Source organism: Amblyraja radiata, chromosome 26, assembly GCF_010909765.2.
Source record: "Amblyraja radiata isolate CabotCenter1 chromosome 26, sAmbRad1.1.pri, whole genome shotgun sequence".
Taxonomy (NCBI): domain Eukaryota; kingdom Metazoa; phylum Chordata; class Chondrichthyes; order Rajiformes; family Rajidae; genus Amblyraja; species Amblyraja radiata.
Genome location: NC_045981.1, coordinates 25,023,415 through 25,045,667, shown reverse-complemented (window position 1 = coordinate 25,045,667; position 22,253 = coordinate 25,023,415). Strand labels below are relative to the sequence as shown.

General features: G+C 44.7%; 1 protein-coding gene across 1 annotated transcript in view; it reads right to left on the bottom strand.

The window, feature by feature from the left end:
• caskin2 (CASK interacting protein 2) overlaps positions 1-22,253 on the bottom strand; it is a 102,140-nt gene that overhangs the window by 54,465 nt on the left and 25,422 nt on the right. The window contains exons 3-4 of the mRNA XM_033044510.1: positions 4,260-4,357; positions 1,132-1,277 (exon numbers count right to left, since the gene is read on the bottom strand). Of these exons, the coding sequence (XP_032900401.1) occupies positions 1,132-1,277; positions 4,260-4,357 (244 nt within the window). The remainder of the gene's footprint in view (positions 1-1,131; positions 1,278-4,259; positions 4,358-22,253) is intronic.

Genomic DNA, 22,253 nt, shown 5'->3' with positions numbered 1-22,253 from the left:
CTGGTGGGCCGGGCCACACACCCTCCACCCGCAGCTCCTTGTCTCGTGTGATTAATTTCTCTCTCCCTAGTCATGACCTCAGGCAGTGGAAAGATTTGTTTTCTGTTCTTGATGAAAGGCAACACTCACCTTTAAGCACACAGCTCTGTGTGAAAACAAACAAGTCCCTGCAGGCCTGTTGCCTGTTCTGACTGACTGATATAAGCAAAGAATGGAGTTGCTCAGCATGCAAACAATTAGTCCCCATCGGCTGCAAGTGTAGGTCCCAAGCAAATCCTTAGTCAATGGCAAATAAGACAGGCAGTGCTCACTGTATCCTGTTCAACCTAAACCAGCCATCAAACAAGCCCAAACAACATCTGGGCCCAACACCATCATTGCTTGAATATCATCCTAGAACTGTTACAGCCATTTTAATAGCATACATTGATACTTTGGCAGTACTTTCCAATAACATCAGCATTCAAATTGTTTTCCCAGTAACGGAATTGAGCCTTGTCTGGTTTGTGATTGACTAGTGTTAACTTGGGAGCAGGACTCCCAAAAAGTTAATCTGTAAGTTGAATCGGTAGTAAAGAAGGCAAACACAGTGCTAGCATTTATTTCAAGGGGGTTAGAATACAAAAACAGGGATGTAATGCTGAGGCTCTATAAGGCGCTGTGGAGTATTGGTTAGGCCGCATGTGGAGTATTGTGAGTAGTTGTGGGCCCCATATCTGAGGAAGGATGTGCTGGCTCTGGAGAGGGTCCAGAGGAGGTTTACATGAATGATCCCAGGAATGAGTGGGTTAACATATGATGAGCTTTGACGGCACTGGGCCTGCACTCGCTGGAGTTTAGAAGAATGAGGGGGGGGGAGAAAACTTGCCCCCCACAAATCTCCTTTAAACCTTTCCTCTTTTTCCTTAAAGCTATGCCCCTGGGAAAAAGGGACTATCCATGTCTCTCACAGTATTATACACTTCTATTAGGATTCCCTCATCTCTAACGCTCTAGAGAAAATAATCCAAGTTTATCCAATCTCTCCTTATAACCTTCTAATCCAGGCAACATCTGGGTAGAAAGTTGGTAACAATGGGCACGGCACGGCCAAGGACAATGTCAGGAACAGAGAGGGCATCCTTTACTTACCACTTCATAGTGACCATATTGGGCTGCGAGGTGCAATGGGATCTGCCCATCCTGCGAGCACAGGTTCACCGCAGCTCCTGCACGAAGAAGAAGCTTCACGGGGTCCACCTTCCCCTGCCATGCTGCGTAGTGCAACGGTCGCATTCCTTTACCGTGCATCAAACGGACACAAAGAAGAACATCATCAGCACACAGTCATGCACTAGCGAAGGGGCTCAATCATAAAATTAGTGCATGAACGCCAAAAAAGTACTATTCAGAATCAGACCATTCTGCCCCAATGACTTGTGCCAGTTTCACATGGTCCATTTCCCATCTGCGGGGACATTCCTTACACAGAATGCGAACTGACTCAGAAGGTTAAGGTGCTGGATTAATTAGAGTTTTCACAGCTGAGTTAAATGGATTAAGGTTTCCAGTGGAAGGGCTCAAAGGTGAGTACATTAAGCCGAGGTGAAGAGAGGACAGGATCGAAGCGGACAAAATTATTTTTTTTCAGTATAATTCAGATGCATGGCAGATGAAGTTTAATGTGGATAAATGTGAGGTTATCCACTTTGGTATCAAAAACAGGAAGGCTGATTACTATCTAAATGGCATCAAGTTGGGAAAAGGGGAAGTACAACAGGATCTGGGGGTTCATGTTCATCAGGCTATGAAAGTAAGCATGCAGGTACAGCAGGCAGTGAAGAAAGTGAATGGCATGTTGGCCTTTATAACAAGAGGAGTCGAGTATAGGAGCAAAGAGGTCCTCTGCAGTTGTACAGGGCCCTAGTGAGACCACACCTGCAGTATTGTGTGCAGTTTTGGTCCCCTAATTTGAGGAAGGACATTCTTGCTATTGAGGGAGTTTAGCTTGGGTTTACAAGGTTATTTCCCGTGCTGGCAGGACTGTCATATGCTGAGAGAATGGAGCGGCTGGGCTTGTCACTCTGGAGTTTAGAAGGATGAGAGGGAATCTTATTGAAACATATAAGATTGTTAAGGGTTTGGACACGCTAGAGGCAGGAAACATATTCCCGATGGTGGGGGAGACCAGAACCAGGGGCCACAGTTTAAGAATAAGGGGTAAGCCATTTAGGACGGAGACGAGGAAACACTTTTTCTCACAGAGAGTTCTGAGTCTGTGGAATTCTCTGCCTCAGAGGGCAGTGGAGACCGGTTCTCTGGATACTCTCAAGAGAGAGCTAGATAGGGCTCTTAAAGATAGGGATATGGGGAGAAGGCAGGAACGGGGTACTGATTGGGAATGATCAGCCATGATCACATTGAATGGCGGTGCTGGCTCGAAGGGCCGAATGGCCTACTCCTGCACCTATTGTCTATAACAAAGAATAAGCTGCTCCTATCTCCTCCACTGGTCTAAAGAGGACCTGCAGCATCTGGCACAGGTGTAGGTGAGATCAGAGCGAGAGGAAAAAAATCAACCTGGGTTTATATTACCAAGATCATGATAAAACATTCCAAGAGGATTCCTGTATTTCCATATCTTAGCACAGACTCATTTTCTCTAAGCACAGGTGAGGTCCCAGAGGACATGATCCAGTGTTTTTCCTTTGTTTAAGGAGGACTAGAGAGAACCCAGGGAAATATAGGCCAAGTGAGCCTCGCGCTATTGGTAGGGACACGGTTGGAGAGAATTCTTCAAGATATGATTTACTGCCATTTGGAAGAGAATAGGTTAATGAGGGATAGCCAGCACGGCTTTGTACGTTGCAGGTGGTGTGTAACTAACACAATTTAATTTTTTGAGGAGGTGACAAATGAGATTGATGAAAGTAGGGAGGTGTATACATGGAGTTTAGTAAAGCTCAATGGGCCAAATGGCCTCCTGTGTGGAACAGATGAGGTGCTCTGCTGAGAGGAACCTGGATCTGATGGGCTGAGTGGCCTTTGGTGTTGTGAAGAAGTTCTCACAATGAAGATTTCACTTGGGCAGCAAACCAAGGAATGGTCAGCACAAACATTTAACCAACTTGTCTTAGATTATGCAGCATGTGAAACAAATCTTCAGCATTTACAAGGTAGAAAATGAAATGTAACAAGCTTTAAATGTAAATATGTCAAAAAAAAATTTAAAGTTCTATTTTTTACATGATTTTTTGAGCAAATGACAATCAAAATATATCGATAAAAAACTATGATGATCTGTCATTGACCTGGTCAGCGGATTCTCTCTCCATAGTTTGCTGCCTGACCTGCTGATCACCCCCAGTATTTGGTGATTCTGATTCTAGATATTTTCAAACGTAATGTTTTTCTTTTTAGAGAGAGATGATGTAATTCTGCTTTACATTATCATTAAAACAAATTTAAACATGCATTGATTTTCCACACACATGCACAGAGCCCAGAAATTGTCATTAGATGCCTACCATAATGTTGGTAAATGCAGGCTCTTTCAATGCCATTGTAGTATTGTAGGCCCCCCTCAGTCATGACTGACCATGGGTGATGCATCCTGGTTGGATGCAACCTGGGCGATATCATATGGAGGACAGGCTGTTGCCCATGCAGCACGTACCCCCCTCTCCACGTCGCTGATCGATCCAAAGGAACAGCAGGGCTGTTACACTTTGGCACCAGCGCCGTCGCAGGAGCTGCCAGAGCGAGGTTGTAGACAACGGCGAACTGCCTTAGGGGCTCCGACTCCGGATTTTCTTGATGTTTACTCCTGGAGCCTTTTTCATGACTGGATATGGCCACAAGGCAGTGGAGGTCAGAGTTTTCCCTCTCCGAGATGGATTGCCTACCCAGGCTGACAAGCCCCATCTGCCCGAGACTCGTGGTGGGAGAGTATACCTTCCCATGCAGATCTATAGCTCCTGCCCACTGCAGGCTCTTTCAATGCCATTACAATGACAAAATCAGGGCCAATGTTGGCCTGTTGTAGTCAAACATTGTAGGAAACACATTAACAGTAAGTCTGACATATGCAGGTTTCAGGGATTATTTTAAGGACAAGAAAGGAAGACGGAATTAGGTAACTGAGCCCTGCTGGAATGGTGAAAATTGGGAAAAGCAAAGAAAACTGGGGATTGCAGCACTAGAAAATAATACCGTGACAAGAAGAGACAAAGCCATGAGGAATAGAACAATGAGCAAAATACAAAGCAGGCATCACAAACCATTGCTGTCTTTGATGTCCACCATTGCCTGAGCTTCCAGCAGCAGTGAAATGAGTTCCGTGCTCCCACTAAGTGCAGCATGGTGCAAGGCTGAGAACCTGCAGTTGGATAAACAAAATCACTTCAATAATGGCAGTCACAAACCAACAAGGATGGATTTATTTACCAAGGATGTAAATAAATCCATCCTTGCAGAATAAATGTATAGAAAATTACACTACAAGTGGCTAATTAGCTCTCTGACCCATTGAGTCTATACTAGTTGAAAATGAACTGCCCATCTTCATCCCACTTCCAACACTAGATCAACAACCCTGCTGTCAAGATCATGGAAAATTTTAGGTTACTTGCCACAGAATACCTGGTCTCTTGACCTGATCTCATGGCCACAATATTTATGTGACGATCCAGTTGAGTTTCTGGTCAATAGCATCTGCCGGCTTTGAGGATATGGTTAAACTCTCTCTCGTAGATGGTTATTACCTGGTGTGAATGTAATTGGATACTTTTCATCCCGAGTCTATTCAGCTCTTGTTCATGGAGTATCTGTGTCACTGCACGCTGCTCCCGACCAGCACAGCTCCGCACCTGCTGTATTACATTTCAACTCACATTGTTCTGGTCACTTTCCTCCAGCACACCCTTATTTCTGAGAAGCCTTCGCTAAGTCTATCTGTTCATCTGAAAATTAATTTAACAGATGCCAGTGCTTTGCTTGTCACAGCAAAGCTTTTTTGCTATTCCACCTCCATTAATTGAGGAGAGTCTCAGATTTTGATTTTTTGGAGGACTTTTAATTTGAGCTAAACAATAATTTTTTACTCTCTTGAAATTGCCACTTTCCCAATGCCTCTATCTGATGTTTCCTGCTTGACTGAGCTGAACGTTTGGTGGTTAGACTGATGCGGTACATTTAGTGGCGACCGATTGAGGAGCAACGTCACGTCCTGAGACAGGGACCGCTTGAGGACCTGGACTTGCATGAAGGGGATGCCTCTTCACAGGTGGGTCAAAGACCCTCCTTTGTGGCAGTGAAAGCTCCCACAGCTTTACTTAAAAAACACTGAATAGTTGTTGTGAGGTTCTGTTTCAATGAGGTCCTCAACCTGCAAGATGGGACATCCGTTGTACTTACAGAAGATAGTTTAACCATTAAGCTTGTCCAATTAACACATGCAAATTCACCTCAAACAATAAACTGAATATTTTGTAAGATGACTTCTGGATCACCATTTCACCTTTACATCCCTTTCTCCTCTGCTTCTTCCAAAAGCCTCAATCATATTGCAACAACCCCTTCTTCAGCACAACACCTTTCATCTGATCAGGCCCTTACAATTGTTTTTGCACATTAATGAAGACAGAGTGAAAGGCCCAAGCTGCTTCAGAGGAATATTTGTCCTGCCCCCATCTCTTTTCTAACTTTCTCTCTCCTACCAGAAGCAATTTGAAGGTAGACAAAAGTGCTGGAGAAACTCAGCGGGTGCAGCAGCATCTATGGAGCGAAGGAAATAGGCAATGTTTCAGGCCAAAACCCTTCTTCAGACTGATTTGAATTTGAAGTTGGGTTCTAACCCAAAATGTCACGTATTCATGTCCTCCAGAGAAGCTGCCTGACCCACTGAGTTTAGTTTTTTTAGTTTAGAGATACAGCTCAGAAACAGGCCCTTTCGATCACCGAATCCACACCAACCAACGATCCAGCACACTAACACTATCATACACATGCGAGGGACAATTTACAATTAAAGCAAACCAATTAACCCACAAACCTGTATGTCTTTGGAGTGTGACTGGAAACCGGAGATCCCGGAGAAAACCCATGCAGGTGACGAGAAGAAGCCACAAACTCCATACAGACAGTACGTGTGGTCAGGAACGAACCCGGGTCTCTGGCGCTGTAAGACAGCAACTCTGCTGTTGCGCCACCGTGCCACCAAGTTACTCCAGCAATTTTTTTCTAAACCAGTATCTGCAGCCCCTTGTGTCTATATAAGTGCAACTATTTGTTGTTGAGTACAGCATTGATATACGTAGTAAGGTGCATTCTGAGGAATAAGCACAATCCAGCCAGACAGCATGAAACACAGTGATAGCATCTTGTGCTGAATCTGAAAGGCATCAATTGAAACGGAGCATTGAATGTTCTGAAAGGCAGCCAACTGATCACACTCCAGGCTTTGCTGATAGGATGTTTCCCAATGCTACTATGGAAATGCCATTGCCTGCCTGGGTATGCAAACATGGAACAAAGGACTGGTCTGTCTCAGTGCAACCCTGTGGCCTCTACAAGGTAGGCATTATCACCAGTGTCTGTGCCGCACCAGCATCTCAAACGTCAGCAGCAAATCTCTCACTGTGTTTACACAGGAGACAGGACAGGTTTGGAAGGATATGGGCCAAACGCAGGCAGATGGGACATGTTGGCCGGAGTGGTGCAAGTTGGGCCGAAAGGCCTGTTTCCACGCTGTATCACTCTGTGACTCTACAACAAGCTAACTTCAACGTCACCTGAGGTCAAATTCTGAACGTGAAACTGCAACTTATAACCATATAACCATATAACAATTACAGCACGGAAACAGGCCATCTCGACCCTTCTAGTCCGTGCCGAACACGTATTCTCCCCTAGTCCCATATACCTGCGCTCAGACCATAACCCTCCATTCCTTTCCCGTCCATATAACTATCCAATTTATTTTTAAATGATAAAAACGAACCTGCCTCCACCACCTTCACTGGAAGCTCATTCCACACAGCCACCACTCTCTGAGTAAAGAAGTTCCCCCTCATGTTACCCCTAAACTTCTGTCCCTTAATTCTCAAGTCATGTCCCCTTGTTTGAATCTTCCCTACTCTCAGTGGGAAAAGCTTATCCACGTCAACTCTGTCTATCCCTCTCATCATTTTAAAGACCTCTATCAAGTCCCCCCTTAACCTTCTGCGCTCCAAAGAATAAAGCCCTAACTTGTTCAACCTTTCTCTGTAACTTAGTTGCTGAAACCCAGGCAACATTCTAGTAAATCTCCTCTGTACTCTCTCTATTTTGTTGACATCCTTCCTATAATTAGGCGACCAAAATTGTACCCCATACTCCAGAATTGGCCTCACCAATGCCTTGTACAATTTTAACATTACATCCCAACTTCTATACTCAATGCTCTGATTTATAAAGGCCAGCACAGCAAAAGCTTTCTTTACCACCCTATCTACATGAGATTCCACTTTCAGGGAACTGTGCACAGTTATTCCCAGATCCCTCTGTTCACCTGCATTCTTCAATTCCCTACCATTTACCATGTACGTCCTATTTTGATTTGTTCTGCCAAGATGTAGCACCTCACACTTATCAGCATTAAACTCCATCTGCCATCTTTCAGTCCACTCTTCCAACTGGCATAAATCTCTCTGTAGACTTTGAAAATCTACTTCATTATCCACAACCCCACCTATCTTAGTATCATCTGCATACTTACTAATCCAATTTACCACACCATCATCCAGATCATTGATGTACATGACAAACAACAGTGGACCCAACACAGATCCCTGTGGCACCCCACTAGTCACTGGCCTCCAACCTGACAAACAACCATCCACCATTACTCTCTGGCATCTCCCATTCAGCCACTGTTGAATCCATCTTGCTACTCCACCATTAATACCCAACCATTGAACCTTCTTAACCAACCTTCCATGAGGAACCTTGTCAAAGGCCTTACTGAAGTCCATATATACAACATCCACTGCTTTACCCTCATCAATTTCCCGAGTAACCTCTTCAAAAAATTCAAGAAGATTAGTCAAACATGACCTTCCAGGCACAAATCCATGTCGACTGTTCCTAATCAGACCCTGTTTATCCAGATGCTTATATATATTATCTCTAAGTATCCTTTCCATTAATTTGCCCACCACTGACATCAAACTAACAGGTCTATAATTGCTAGGTTTACTCTTAGACCCCTTTTTAAACAATGGAACAACATGCGCAGTACGCCAATCCTCCGGCACTATTCCCGTTTCTAATGACATTTGAAATATTTCTGTCATAGCCCCTGCTATTTCTACACTAACTTCCCTCAATGTCCTAGGGAATATCCTGTCAGGACCTGGAGACTTATCCACTTTTATATTTCTCAAAAGTGTCAGTACTTCCTCTTCTTTGAATCTCATAGTTTCCATAGTTACTCTACTTGTTTCCCTTACCTCACATAATTCAATATCCTTCTCCTTGGTGAATACCAAAGAAAAGAAATTGTTCAATATCTCCCCCATCTCTTTTGGCTCTGCAGATAGCTGTCCACTCTGACTCTCTAATGGACCAATTTTATCCCTCGTTATCCTTTTCCTATTAATATAGCTGTAGAAACCCTTTGGGTTTACTTTCACCTTACTTGCCAAAGCAACCTCATATCTTCTTTTAGCTTTTCTAATTTCTTTCTTAAGATTCTTTTTACATTCTTTATACTCCTCAAGCACCTCATTTACTCCATGCTGCCTATAATTATTGTAGATCTCCCTCTTTTTCCGAACCAAGTGTCCAATTTCCCTTGAAAACCATGGCTCTTTCCGATTTTTACTATTTCCTTTCAACCGAACAGGGACATAAAGATTCTGTACTCTTAAAATTTCACCTTTAAATGTACTGCATTTCTCTTCCACATCTTTCCCATAAAACAAAATGTCCCAATGTACTCCTTTTAAATCCTTTCGCATCTCCTCAAAGTTAGCCTTTCTCCAATCAAAAATCTCAACCCTAGGTCCAGTTCTGACCCTCTCCATAATTAATGGGACAAGAATGACCCAATTGGTCCAACTTATGCTTGTGTTTCTCAAGGACATCCCACTGCTCTTCTTCCTGTAGCTCCATCAGCATATCCGCTTGTTCCTTTCTCATGCTGGAAAAAGCAGCTCACCTGACTGTCGAGGCGGAATCTGCAGCCCCTACAACAATCTGGAGGAAGGTGTTCTCACGCTCACTGCAGCAGGATGCTATTCAAATATGGAGAGCCCGAGGGTTCAGGAAAGCACCACAAAAAGACTGCAGGTAGACAAAAATGCTGGAGAAACTCAGCGGGTGAGGCAGCATCTATGGAGCGAAGAAAATGGCCAAGGTTCGGGACAAAACCCTTCTTCCCGAAACTTTGCCTATTTCCTTCGCTCTATAGATGCTGCCTCACCCGCTGAGTTTCTGTAGCATTTTTGTCTACCTTCGATTTTCCAGCATCTGCAGTTCCTTCTTAAACAAAAAGACTGCAAGCAATTTAGGATTTTACCTATCGACATAAAGCTACTCCAATTTTGATGAACATCTCGGCCCATTTTTTGTTTCGTTTTTGAGAAACCACGTCTGCTCTTTCCAAATATGCAGGAAGGAACTGCAGCTGTGTAAGAAAGAACTGCGGGTGCTGGTTTAAATCGAAGGTAGACACTAAATGCTCGAGTAACTCAGCGGGACAAGCAGCATCTGTGGAGAGAAGGTATGGGTGACGTTTCAGGTCAAAACCCTTCTTCAGACAGAGCGGCCCATTTTTAGTTTGATTTACTTCAAAGGAAAGGAGAATGGGAGGTGAGAGGGAGGACAAATTTCATCTCCTCGCAAATCCTCAGAGGATTTTCACCATCTGCAAGGAGCAGGTCAGGACCGTGAAGGGTTCTTCTTCATTGGACAAGTGCAGCTCCAACACTCAAGAAGCTCAACAGCATCCAGGGCACCGTCAGCTGCCCTGATAGGTAGTTTACCCACCCTTCCACTACCTGCATATGGCAGATGTCGTGGGCACCGTCTACAAAATGCACCGCATTTACTTGCCCAGGCTACTCTGACAGCACATCCCAAACCCACCACCTGTCCCACCAAGAAAGAGTAGCAGATCCATGGGGACATAACCACCCTGCTGACCTGGAGTTCTAGCACCAGTCCTCCACTGCCCTGGGTCTAAATCCGCAATCTCCCCCAATGACTAAACACTCTGTGTGCTAAGACAGGAGCTTTCCTCCCCCCTGACAACCATTTTCTGTACTAGCTGCCACCCTCATTAACGTGAACCCTGTCCTGGGTCTCATTTAATAAGACGTACTACAAAAGCCAAAGTACCGGGTTCAGAGCTCCATGGAACCTCACTATCCACCAGCCAAACATTACCCTCTGCTTCCTACCACTGAGCCAATATTGGATCCAACTTGTCACTCCCCCTTGGATCCTTTGACCTCTACTCTTTTAGTCCAGCCTGCGCTGGGAGCCTTGCTGAAACTCAACACTGTACAAGATTGAGCAATATTGTGAATACCACATTAATATACTTTTCATAACTTCAACATTCCAAAGTGCTGTACAGTCAATAATGTATTTTTGAAATGTAGTCACTGCTGTTTTTATATCTCATAACATATGTCAGATATTCAGCCTATCGATTCTCTTCCAGCAGAGGCTGTTGTGTATATGGAAAGAACCACCTCGTAAATCTGTAGAGCCAGGATAAAAGTCATTTAGACATGTACATAGACCGGAATAGTTTAGAACAATATGGGCCAAATGCAGACTAAAGGACTAGCTCAATTTTGAAACTTTGTAGGCATGAATAAACTCGGCCAAAGGGCCTGCTTTCACGCTGTGTTTCAGTGGATCATAGACCATATGATCTACTGACCATTCCCCAGCCTAATAGTTCTCATTCATTTCAATACGGCCACTCGAGTTGCCACGTTAACCTGGCGCAAACTCAATGGCAGCTTCCTGGGAAATTTGATCTGATGGAATCTGTGAGGAATTCCCAGTCCACTGTCAGACGTCCCAGGAGATGACTTATGGCCAGCTTAAAATCTGCAACATCCAACAAACTGAATGAAGAAGGGTCTGAAGAAGGGTCTCGACCCAAAACCTCACCTATTCCTTTTCTCCAGAGATGTTGTCTGACCCGCTGAGTTATTCCAGCATTTTGTGTCTATCTTTGGTTTAAACCAGCATCTGCAGTTCCTTCCAACACAAGCCTAATTACACACCAAGATCTAGGTTTCAAGGTCAGTTTATTGTCACATGTACCAGTCAAGGTACAGTGAAATTAGTGTCAAGCTCTAAGCTTTCTGCCTGATTGTAAGCCTGCTCTCTGAAAAATGTTTGTTTTTTCCATAACTCAGATTACAACAGGCACATCATACTCGTTCAATTGCCTAAGTCATGTCTGTTCTCATAGCCCTGCTGCAAAGTCGTTGCCCCCCCTCCCCCCCCCCCCCCCCCCCCCCCACTTAGCCTCTGTAAGCAATGAGACAGTCTGCTGGCACGACCCAAGGGAATATTTTTCTTTCTCTTCCAGTGGATGGAAGTTGTTTGTGTTGATAGGGCAAGTTCACACTCGCAGCAGACTAAATAGAACACATTTATCTCTTGGGTTCAAAGTACAAAAGCTGGTATTTCCATCCATGGGAATGGGAAACAGGTCTGTATAATTCTGGCTGGCCTCAGCATGGAATGGCGCTCCTTCACTATAGTGCACTCAGTACTGTGCATCATTCTTTCAAACAACTTCCTCAGAAAGTGCAACATTCCCCCAGCACTGTGTAAGTGAGCCCACCGCCTTTGGAACGTCCTGATAACAGTCATGGTAACTCCCGGACAAGGGCACCTAGCCCCACTAGAGCAAACAATTTAACTGAGAGCTGCGTGCCAGTGAAGAGTACTGTACAGTGTGCTGAAAGCACTTTGCAGGAGAAACCTGCTTTGCAGGAGAAACCAACGCTGCTTTTCGGGTGAAACCATGTATTGGTAATGGCTCATTATTGTCACAATGAAAAAAATTGCCTGTCTTTTTCAGTGGATGCAAAAGATTCTCTTTCTCAAATAATGCAAGGGACTTTGGATTGGAGTTCTGGACATTATTTATTCTGCACTTAAGTTATTTGATGATTGTCCTATTGGTTCTGAACATGGCTGTTCCTAAAATGTACCAACTACACATCAGAACTATTTCAAACGCTGTGGCTCTGATAACTGCAATGTACAAAGATATTCCTTTTTCTTCAGTTAGGTGAATGAAAAATAATAGTTATTCTGTTTTTTGTTTCCTATCTCCATGCCCTGATCAAACCTCTCACAAAAAAAATGACTGAAACTTCCTTGTGGCTTCACAATGTAAATGAATAATGCGGCACCCAAGTCTCAGTCCTGTCCTCTGCGAGTGATTACAAACAAGACCTTGGGCGGCACGGTGGCGCAGCGGTAGAGTTGCTAGCCTTACAGCGCTTGCAGGGCCAGAGACTGGGGTTCGATCCCGACTACGGGTGATGTTTGTACGGAGTTTGTACGTTCTCCCCGTGACCGCGTGGGTTTTCTCCGAGAACTTTGGTTTCCTCCCACACTCCAAAGACATACAGTTTTGTAGGTTAATTGGCTTGGGTTTGTATACTTGGTATAAGTGTAAATTGTCCCTAGTGTGTGTAGGATGGCGTTAACATGTGATCGCTGGTTGGCACAGACTCGGTGGGCCGAACGGCCTGTTTCTGCGCCGTATCTCTAGATTAAAGCTAAACTAAACTAAACCTTCCACAATGTCCTGGCAGAAAGAAGCTCCAAAGTGCTCACCCACTGATCTGTTCTCTGGGTTAAAGAGTGAACGTAACCCCTTTCTCAGACCCAATCTAGTGAACAATAAGCCAGCTGACACACTCGTAGGGATGTGCAGTTTGAAACCTGTTTGACAAATGGCAAATAAAATATTTCATCCCTTCTGATTTTTTAACTTTGCCAAACATTGGATTTCAGAGGATGATTTCCACCATAAATTTTATTTTATTTTTTAAGCCGTTTAATTGAAGTCTTTGTGTGGACATTGGTAACATGAAGACGAATTGCAGGCTGTCAGTTTCAGGCTCTTTTCCTTCCTTTCCCAATTCCGCGCCTTTGATACTTTCATCCCTGCACTTGAGCTGATGACTGTCTGAAGCTGAGATGAGCTGGGATAAATGCAGCCCATTGTTCCAGCCCAAGGCTTCTCACAGACCCAGCTCTGTCTGCAAGAGTTCAACTGTCAGCCTCAGGACTGGGAACTGCACCGACGCAGGGCTCCTGTAATTCACACTTCTTTAATGCAAAGAAAGCTGCAGAGAGAGACATGGACCATTACCTCACCACCATGTGAAACCCCTGAGAGGGAAAGAGAGAAAGAATCACCGAGAGAGAGTGAGACAGAGAGGGAAATATGCTATCAGGGGAATACAACAGAAAGAGGCAGATAGTGAGAATGAGGGAAACAGAATCAGAGATACGGACTGAACAAGACAAAGAAACAGAGAGACAGAGAGAGAATGCGAGAGACACAAAAAGAGAGAGAGAGAGGGGCCAGTTCCCATTACCTCATCACCATGAGAGCCTTTTCTGTGTGTGAGAGAGAGTGAGAGATGTGGAGAAAAACACAAAGGCAGGTAAAACAGATAGAGAGAGTGGGGGGGGGGGGGGGGAGTGGGAGGCACAGAGAGAGAGAAAGAGAGAGAGAGAAATAAAATGAGAGAGAGGCAAGGGAGTAGACAGCCAAAGGAGAAGTAAAATCAAGCATAAAAGAGTTACAATGTATGAAAAAACTTGAAAAATGTGCGAAAAAGATGTATGAATAACAGAATAAAGAGGAATAAAGATTAGCGTGGAAGAATCAGGAAGAGGAAGAAAGAATGATGAAAGGTAAGAAAGTGGGATCAAACGTTACACTTGAAGAGTACCTCAGGATGTGCTCAGGCTTCTTACAACCAAGAAAGAAATTATGAAGTCAATGTGATAACAGGGGAAACATGGCAACTGCTTTTGCAAGCAGGAATCCGCATGCATCAATGAGTGAATAAACAGAGCTGGCTTCTGTTGTTGGTGGAGAGACAGATATTGTTAAGAGATGTTGAGAAGAATCTCCTGCTCTCATGGGCACATTCACAAGGGAGCAGATAAGACTGCAAGAACCGAGATTGTCCCTCTGGCAGTGTGGTACTTCCAAGGTATTCAGCCCTCTGTTAGAGTCATGGAGTGATACAGTCTGGAAGCAGGCCCTTCGGCCCAACTTGCGTATACCAACCAACATGTCCCAGCTACACTAGTCCTACCTGCCTGTGCTTGGTCCATATCCCTCCAAACCTGTCCTATCCATGTACCTGTCTAAATGTTTTTTAAACGTTGGATTGTCCCAGCCTCAACTACATCCTCTGGCAGCTTGTTCCATACACCCACCACCCTTTGTGTGAAAAAGTTACCCCTCGAATTCCTATTAGATCTTTTCCCTTTCACCTTGAACCTATGTCCTCTGGTCCTCGATTCCCCTACTGTTGGCAAGAGGCTCTGTGCATCTACCCGATCTATTCCTCTCATGATTTTATACACCTCTATAAGATTACCCCTCGTCCTCCTGCGCTCCAAGGAATAGAGACCCAGCCTACTCAACCTCCCACTATAGCTCACACCCTCTAGTCCTGGCAACATGCGATGTAATACGATGTAAATCGCCTTGAGTATTAGAAAGGCGCTATATAAATCCCATCCATTATTATTATTATTAACATCCTCGCTGAACCCTTTCAAGCTTAATAATATCTACTTGTTTTTTTTACTGAACACCATGAAACTGAATATATGATTTTCAAACTTAGAACTGCACCCCATTGCCCCACAGCTGACGGTTCTGATTCCAATTGAGTGCACAGGTTCCACCTGAGATTCCATTACAAGTACAGCTGACTTGGAAATGCTTCAGTGGAAATGGGATCGGCCTCAACAGGTAAATAAGATGACCATTTCAGTCCTTGTTGCACTGTACCACTGCCATTTCATCTCTATTACAGATGCAGCTTCATCCCTCAGATAATTAAGGCTGGATAACTTACCAATCCTCCACACCCCAAACAATGTGAATGAAGGAGGCTGCAAGATACCAAGGCCACATCAAGCACAATTCCTTGAGTCAGTCATTTCCCCATAGATTAGAGGTGGCAGTCACCCGAGGGCCTGATAGTACTGGACAACCCAGCTCATATCGTTCAACCTAGTTCATATAGCAGTCAAATACGACTAGCTTAGTGGGGCATCTTGGGCGGCAGTGAGGGGTTGGGCCGAAGGGCCTTTGTCCTTGCTATATGATTCTGTGGCTGTGAATCTAGGGCATTATCACCCAAGCACCCTCCCATCACCCAAGCACCCTCCCACCACCGCCCCCACCCGCACAACTAACCCTCCAAGCACCTCTACCCTAGCAGCTGCACTGGCCCAGTGAGAACAACGCTACTGAAGTGGAAGCAAGTCAGCCTGGATTCTGAAGGACTGCCAAGGAGAAGCAAGTAGAAGCCATTCAGCCCACTGTGTCTGGGTCATATCTTCAAAATAATTCTGTCTGATCAGTCCTACTCCTCATTGTCCTTTTTAAGTTGCTTTGCAGTCACCTTTAATAGTTCCTCAGCCCACTTCTGCCCTCCTTGCGGGCAGTGCATTGCCACGCTGATCATCAGAACATTTAGCAATGACCGCATGCATTTGTATTACATCTTTAACGCACTAGGAAGTCCCAAGCTCTCGGGATGAGCATTAACGGATTAAAAACTAATACCAAGCATCATGTGATGATTAAAAATGTGTAAGTCTGAAGAAGGGTCTCGACCCGAAACGTCGCCCATTCCTTCTCTTCAGAGATGCTGCCTCACCCGCTGGGTTACTCCAGCACTTTGTGTCATATGATGATTATTGCTTTAATCCACTTTTGTTTTGCTATATGAGCATTTCTGGCAAGGTCAGCATTAATGACTAATCCCAAACTACCCTTAACAGTTTGAATCTTTAGTTCTTTTCAGCATCAACCACGTGGGGTGGAAGTCAAACAGAGGACAGCCGGGGAAGGACACCCCATTCCCTCCCCTGAATTGGCATTAGTGAACCAGGTCAGTTTTATAATGGGGCATTGAGTAAAACAGTCAGGATGTTATGGGTAGGAAGGAACTGCTGGTTTATACCGAAAATAGACACAAAATACTGGAGTAACTCAACGGGTCAGGTAGCATCTCAGGCGAAAAGGAATAGATGACACCCGAGCCTAAACATCACCGATTCATTTTCTCCAGAGATGCTACCTGGCTCTCTGTGTTACACAGCATTTTATGTCTATCTTCAGGATGTTATGTTGCAGCTATATTTTGGGTTAGGCCATGTTTGGAGTACTGTGTGCAGTACTGGTTACTCTATTACAGGAAGGATATGTCGCCGAAACGTTTTGAACATTTTAAAATCCAGCGGCGACCAGAAAAACGCTGATTCTTTGGGCGACTGAGGAGGCTACTCACGACCATACAGGCGACACCCCGCAGACCAAGTGGCGACAGCCTAGTCGCATGTAGTCGCCTAAAAAATTGCCTAAGTGGGACAGGGGAATTATGTTACAGTTGTGCTCGACATTGGTGAGGCCGCATTTGGAGCATTGTGTTCAGTTTTGGTTGCTCTGCTATAGGAAGCATACAATTACGCTGGTAAGAGTGCAGGGAAGATTTACGGGGATGTTGCCTGGACCTGAGGGCCTGACCTATTGGGAGAGATTGGACAAGCTAGGACTTTATACCTTGGAGCGCAGGAGGCTAAAATAAAATCATGAAGGGAATCGATAGGATGAATGCACCGTGTTTGACCCTGAGTAAGGGAATCAAGAACCAGACATAGGTTAAGGTGAGAGAGGCAAGCTTTTCACTGAGTACATGGAATGAGCTGCCAAAGGAGGCAATACCAGTGTTCCTTTGAAAGGGCCACTTTGCAAAGTTTCGACACTTTGACTCTGAAAGGCAACACTTTCAAGCACCATTATGATCTCCCCAACTATGCAGAAACCTATACAGTATTCACTTGATTCATAAAGGGGTTAAATTTCTGCAGAAACTTTCATTATGTGAACATTCGTACAACGGGAGGTACAGCAATCCCTTAACTTTTGTAGGGGGTACCAATTGCCCAGGATGATAAGAAATCAGTGGTTAATCATTCTCTTCCCTGTAAGGATGCAGTGAATCACAAGCAAACCAGGTTTGCTTTGACAAGTCAAAATTTATAGGTAGTCGATGCAGTGGTTGGGTGGAAGAGCACAGGTGCTGGAGTTTACTGCCCATTTTAAATAGCTCATTTATTTTGCAGACACCTCTCCATTAACCTGATCAGGAAGACTGTTAAATGTTACAATGTTTTAATGGTGCTTTATTTAGAAAATATCCTTCAAATGCGTTATCTCTCCGCCATTGTGGCACTTGAGAAATTAAATAAAACCCATGTTATAGGGCCGTTTTGTTAAGAAAATGCTTGCTAATTGGGCGAGTCTTGCACTTCCTGGCAATGATCAGCTCTCAGGTTGCGCCCCCCCCCCCTCTCTAGCCCGGTGTAAGATGGTCAAAATGACAATTCCACAGAGCAAACATCTTCCCAGTGTCCGCACGTTCCTGACACGGGGATTCGAACCACACCCCGCGGGAATGACATCCGCAGAGTGCTGCCTGTTTATCTCTCTTTCGCGCTTGAAATATTGCACTTTGGCAGCACTCCAGTGACAGCTGCCCGAAGGCAAACTGCACCACACTGAAAAAATAGGCCCCATTCACTCACTCTGCCATCACGCTGCGATACAGGAGCCCATTAGTGCACTATCCTGGCTTACGCAGCTGCAGCCTCAACTGCTTCACATTCCACCGACAAGACACAACCTGACCACATCGTGTGTCATCTGCTCTGGCTCAGGCAAATCAGAAAACATCAGCCATAAAGCCCTTATTTTACACATCTGTAAATACTTTGTCACATAGCTTGACGAGAATTATGGATTATGGGTCTGAAGAAGGATCTCCCATTCCTTCCCTCCAGAGATGCTGCCTGTCCCGCTGAGTTACTCCAGTATCTTGTGTCTATCTTTAGAATTATGGAAACTCAGCAGGTCAGGCGGCATCGACAGATGGAAATGGACAGTCAATGTTTCGAGCCAAAACCATTTCATTCCACAGATGCTGTTTGACCCACTGAGTTTCTCCAGCAGCTCTCCGATGTTTTTGCTACATTTTACAACATCTGCAATCCGTTGTGCCGCCTATAAAAATGGAAGCTAGCAGCAGAGGGTGGAGATCTTGCTGGCAAGCGCCTTGTCGATCGCTTAATTCACCTTCTTATACAAGTTTAAATTTTCATTTACAAATTTTCCACGTTCAAAAGTTAAGACCCTGCACTGTTTGCAGACATGCCATGCCACAACTCTATTGAAAGAAACATCTGCCCACTCCACCAATCATCCACCCTTTGTTGCAGCAACGATTCATTACATGGATGTTTGCTTATCGCAGGGACGATGTAGTGATCTTTCCAGCAATGATCAGCAATGGGCCTGCCTCATTGCATCGGTGCTGTAAAACACCAGACATCCAGTTACTGACCACAGGCTTTCGAACACAGAACAGTGCAGCACAGGAACAGGCCCTTTGGCCCATAAAGTCCATGCCGAACAAGATGCCAAGTTAAACCTATCTCCTCTGTCGGCACATGATCCATGTCCCTCCCTATACATGTGCCTATCTAAAAGCCCCTTAAATGTCACTATTTTATCTGCCACCACCACTACCGATGGCAGCATGCTCCAGACACCGACCATGTTTTGTGCAATAATCTTGCCCTGCACATCTCCTTTAAAGCCTTTGACTTTTCTACCCTGGGGTAAAAGGTGGATGTCTACCCTATATATGTCTCTCATAATTGTATACACCTCCATCAGGTCTCACCCCCCTCCTCTGATGTTCCAGAGAACACAATCCAAGTTTGTCCAACTTCTCCATGGAAATACTTTTTCTCCATTTATCTTTATCAATATTCATTACAATTATGAACCCATCAATATTTTGTTAGCTTTTTCTGGCTTTTTCTCATCTCATCAACGTGCCAGAAGGCTTGCATGCAATGGGAGTGTACAAATACGGAACAGGAGTAGGTCACTTGGCCCTCAAATCTGCTCCACATTTAGCAAGCTTTGATATATTTTCATACCAAACAGATGGAAAGCCATTTGGATCATTATATCTAGAGCATTCTCATCAGTCTCATTCCCTCACTTTATACCCGGTAACATCCTCTCTCCCACTTGATCTCATGCTTGATTTGACGATAACCTCCCCTCTGTCTTCTCTCCTTGCAGTAACCTTTCATCTAACGTCTTCTTCTTATCAAGTCCACACACAAGATTAGAAGTTGTTCAGCCAGAGCTGAACACACTTCTCAGCATCTGCATACAATGGTGTCTGTCTTGCGCTGCTTGTGCGTGGTGGTGGATAGATTGGTGGAAACAGGGCCGCGACGTGAACGCTCTTTCAAGGACACATCCAGTGGTACAAAATATGCAACGTAAAATAATATTTGCCTATTTGCAAAGATGAGCATGTGGTACAATGTGTGTTGCTACAATTCTCAGCTGACTTGAGAGTAAAGGAAAAAATTACATTACACAACCAAATACTCTACCCCACTTATCAAATTTGTTTTCCAAAGGTTGCCACTATTGGATTTCAAGGAAATTACCATAAAGTTTCATATGCAACAAGATAGGTTTATTGTCATATGCAAGAGTACGGTGGGGTGCAGAATGAAACATAGAAACATAGAAAATAGGTGCAGGGGTAGGCCATTCGGCCCTTCGAGCCTGCACCGCCATTCGATATGATCATGGCTGATCATCCAACTCAGTATCCCATCCCTGCCTTCTCTCCATACCCCCTGATCCCTTTAGCAACAAGGGCCACATCTAACTCCCTCGATACAATGCAAATCTTGACACATAGACCCGCATGAAAACATAAATTATACATATATTACAGAATACAGTTGAATGAACAAAAAAAAAACTGTGATATTAAGGGCCTGTGAATCTGATAATCGAAAAGGACAAAACGTTGAACCTTTATATCCTATCCTATACTTCAGAGCCCCAATATGTATGCATATGTGTATTAATAACAAATAGCATTTATTACAAAGTAAAATATTGTAGAAGTCTGAAGAAGGGTCCCAACCTGATAAGGTCACCGATCCATGTTCTCCAGAAATGATGCCTGACCCGCTTAGTTACTTCAGCATTTTGTGTCCTTTTCTTTAAAATATTGTGCTTATGTCCAAGATGCAACTGCAGCCATGATGCTCAGCAATGGCAAATATGGAATTGTGGGATCATCACGCCCATTGAAGGCAGCAGAGGAGCTTCAGTTTTAACATTTATCCTGAAACCCACTACCTCTGACGGTACTGCTCCCCTTCCCGAGTGTACAATGTCGGCCTGTGATTGTCAGTGCAGAATGTCTCCACAACAGGACCTCTGCGTCTTAATAATAATAATAATGGATGGGATTTATATAGCGCCTTTCTAATACTCAAGGCGCTTTACATCGCATTATTCATTCACTCCTCAGTCACACTCAGTGGTGGTAAGCTACTTCTGTAGCCACAGCTGCCCTGGGGCAGACTGACGGAAGCGTGGCTGCCAATCTGCGCCTACGGCCCCTCCAACCACCACCAATCACTCACACACATTCACACACAGGCAAAGGTGGGTGAAGTGTCTTGCCCAAGGAAGACACTTAGTGATCAGGGTGTCACCAATAAGCCATGGCTGCAGGGTACAAGAACATGCTGGGAACTCATCGTTTAAGCTGCTCGTCACAGGGGAACAACAGTTAGTGCTGCTTCAGTGACACCGGTTCGGTTCCGACTTTGTGTGTGTGTGCGTGGAGTTGTAGTTTTCACATTCTCTCTGTGACCATGTCGTCGTTCCTTGGATGGTCTGGCTTTCTCCCGCTTCCCAAAGACGAGCTGCTTCACAACTTAATTGTCCGCTGTAAATTATTCCTCGTGCAGGTGAGTGGCAAATAAATTATGGTTGGTGGTGGGACTGTGGGGAGTAGATGGGAATGTGGGAGAGAATGTGCTGGAAGGAAATAAGTGAGGGAATGATAGGATTGCTCAAGGCGCATTAAGGTTGTATTTATTTCTTGTATAAGGGACGCGGGGCCGGCATGGACTTACCATCACCCCTGGAGGGGAGCTTCGACCGCCGGCCCTGCAGTCTACGGTGCTTCTGGCTGCGGCGGGGACTTTAAATCTTGACCGCCGGCCTGCGGCCTACAACAATCTAAAGCCGCGGTCTCCGGTGAGGAAGAGCCGATCCTGGACTGACTCTGGACTCTGGTCCTGTCCACGGGGGGGAAATGGAGGAGGACTGGCCAAATGTTTGTGCCTTCCACCACAGTGATGAATGCTGTGGTGGATGTTTGTGTTACATTTTGTGTGTTCTTTATTATTGTATCGCTGCTGACAACCCAATCCTTGCCGGGTCGCTGCTCGTGCGGTCGACCGGTCGGTGCAGAGAGTAGCTTTGAATGTTTGTCTCTTCGTTGATTGTGTCCCTTTCTTTTTTTTTAAAAAGCTGCTGTAATGCGCCCTTTTAAATTGCCCCTCGGGGATGAATAAAGTGCTTGATTGATTGATTGATTGAAAACATGATAAGCCGTTTTGAAAAGTATTTTGATTCGAGTTATAAATGCATACTGGGAATGGAGTCTTGTGCTGTTGGACACTGCGGTCTTTCATGGCGAAGCCATCAATTACTTTTCAGGAGATTATAAGTGATAGGTGCGGAATTAGGTCATTCGGCCCATCAAGTCTATTCAATCATGGCTGATCAATCTCTCCCTCCTAACTTCATTCTCCTGCCTTCTCCCCATAATCTCGGACACCCGTACTAATCAAGAATCTATCCATCTCTGCCTTTTCTGTCATTCGTCATGGTGAAAGCCATGGTCAAGTTTGCTTGAACAAGGGGAAGGGCAGAAGCCAAAACAGGTGAGGATCCCGGTGGAACTCAACTAATCATCGTTTCTAGGCAGGACCATTTGAGCAGCTTGCAACAGAATCACAAGACCATGCTTCCCACTGAGCCGCCAATCCATCTCCCCGCTGAGTATCAGTGTGTCGGGATT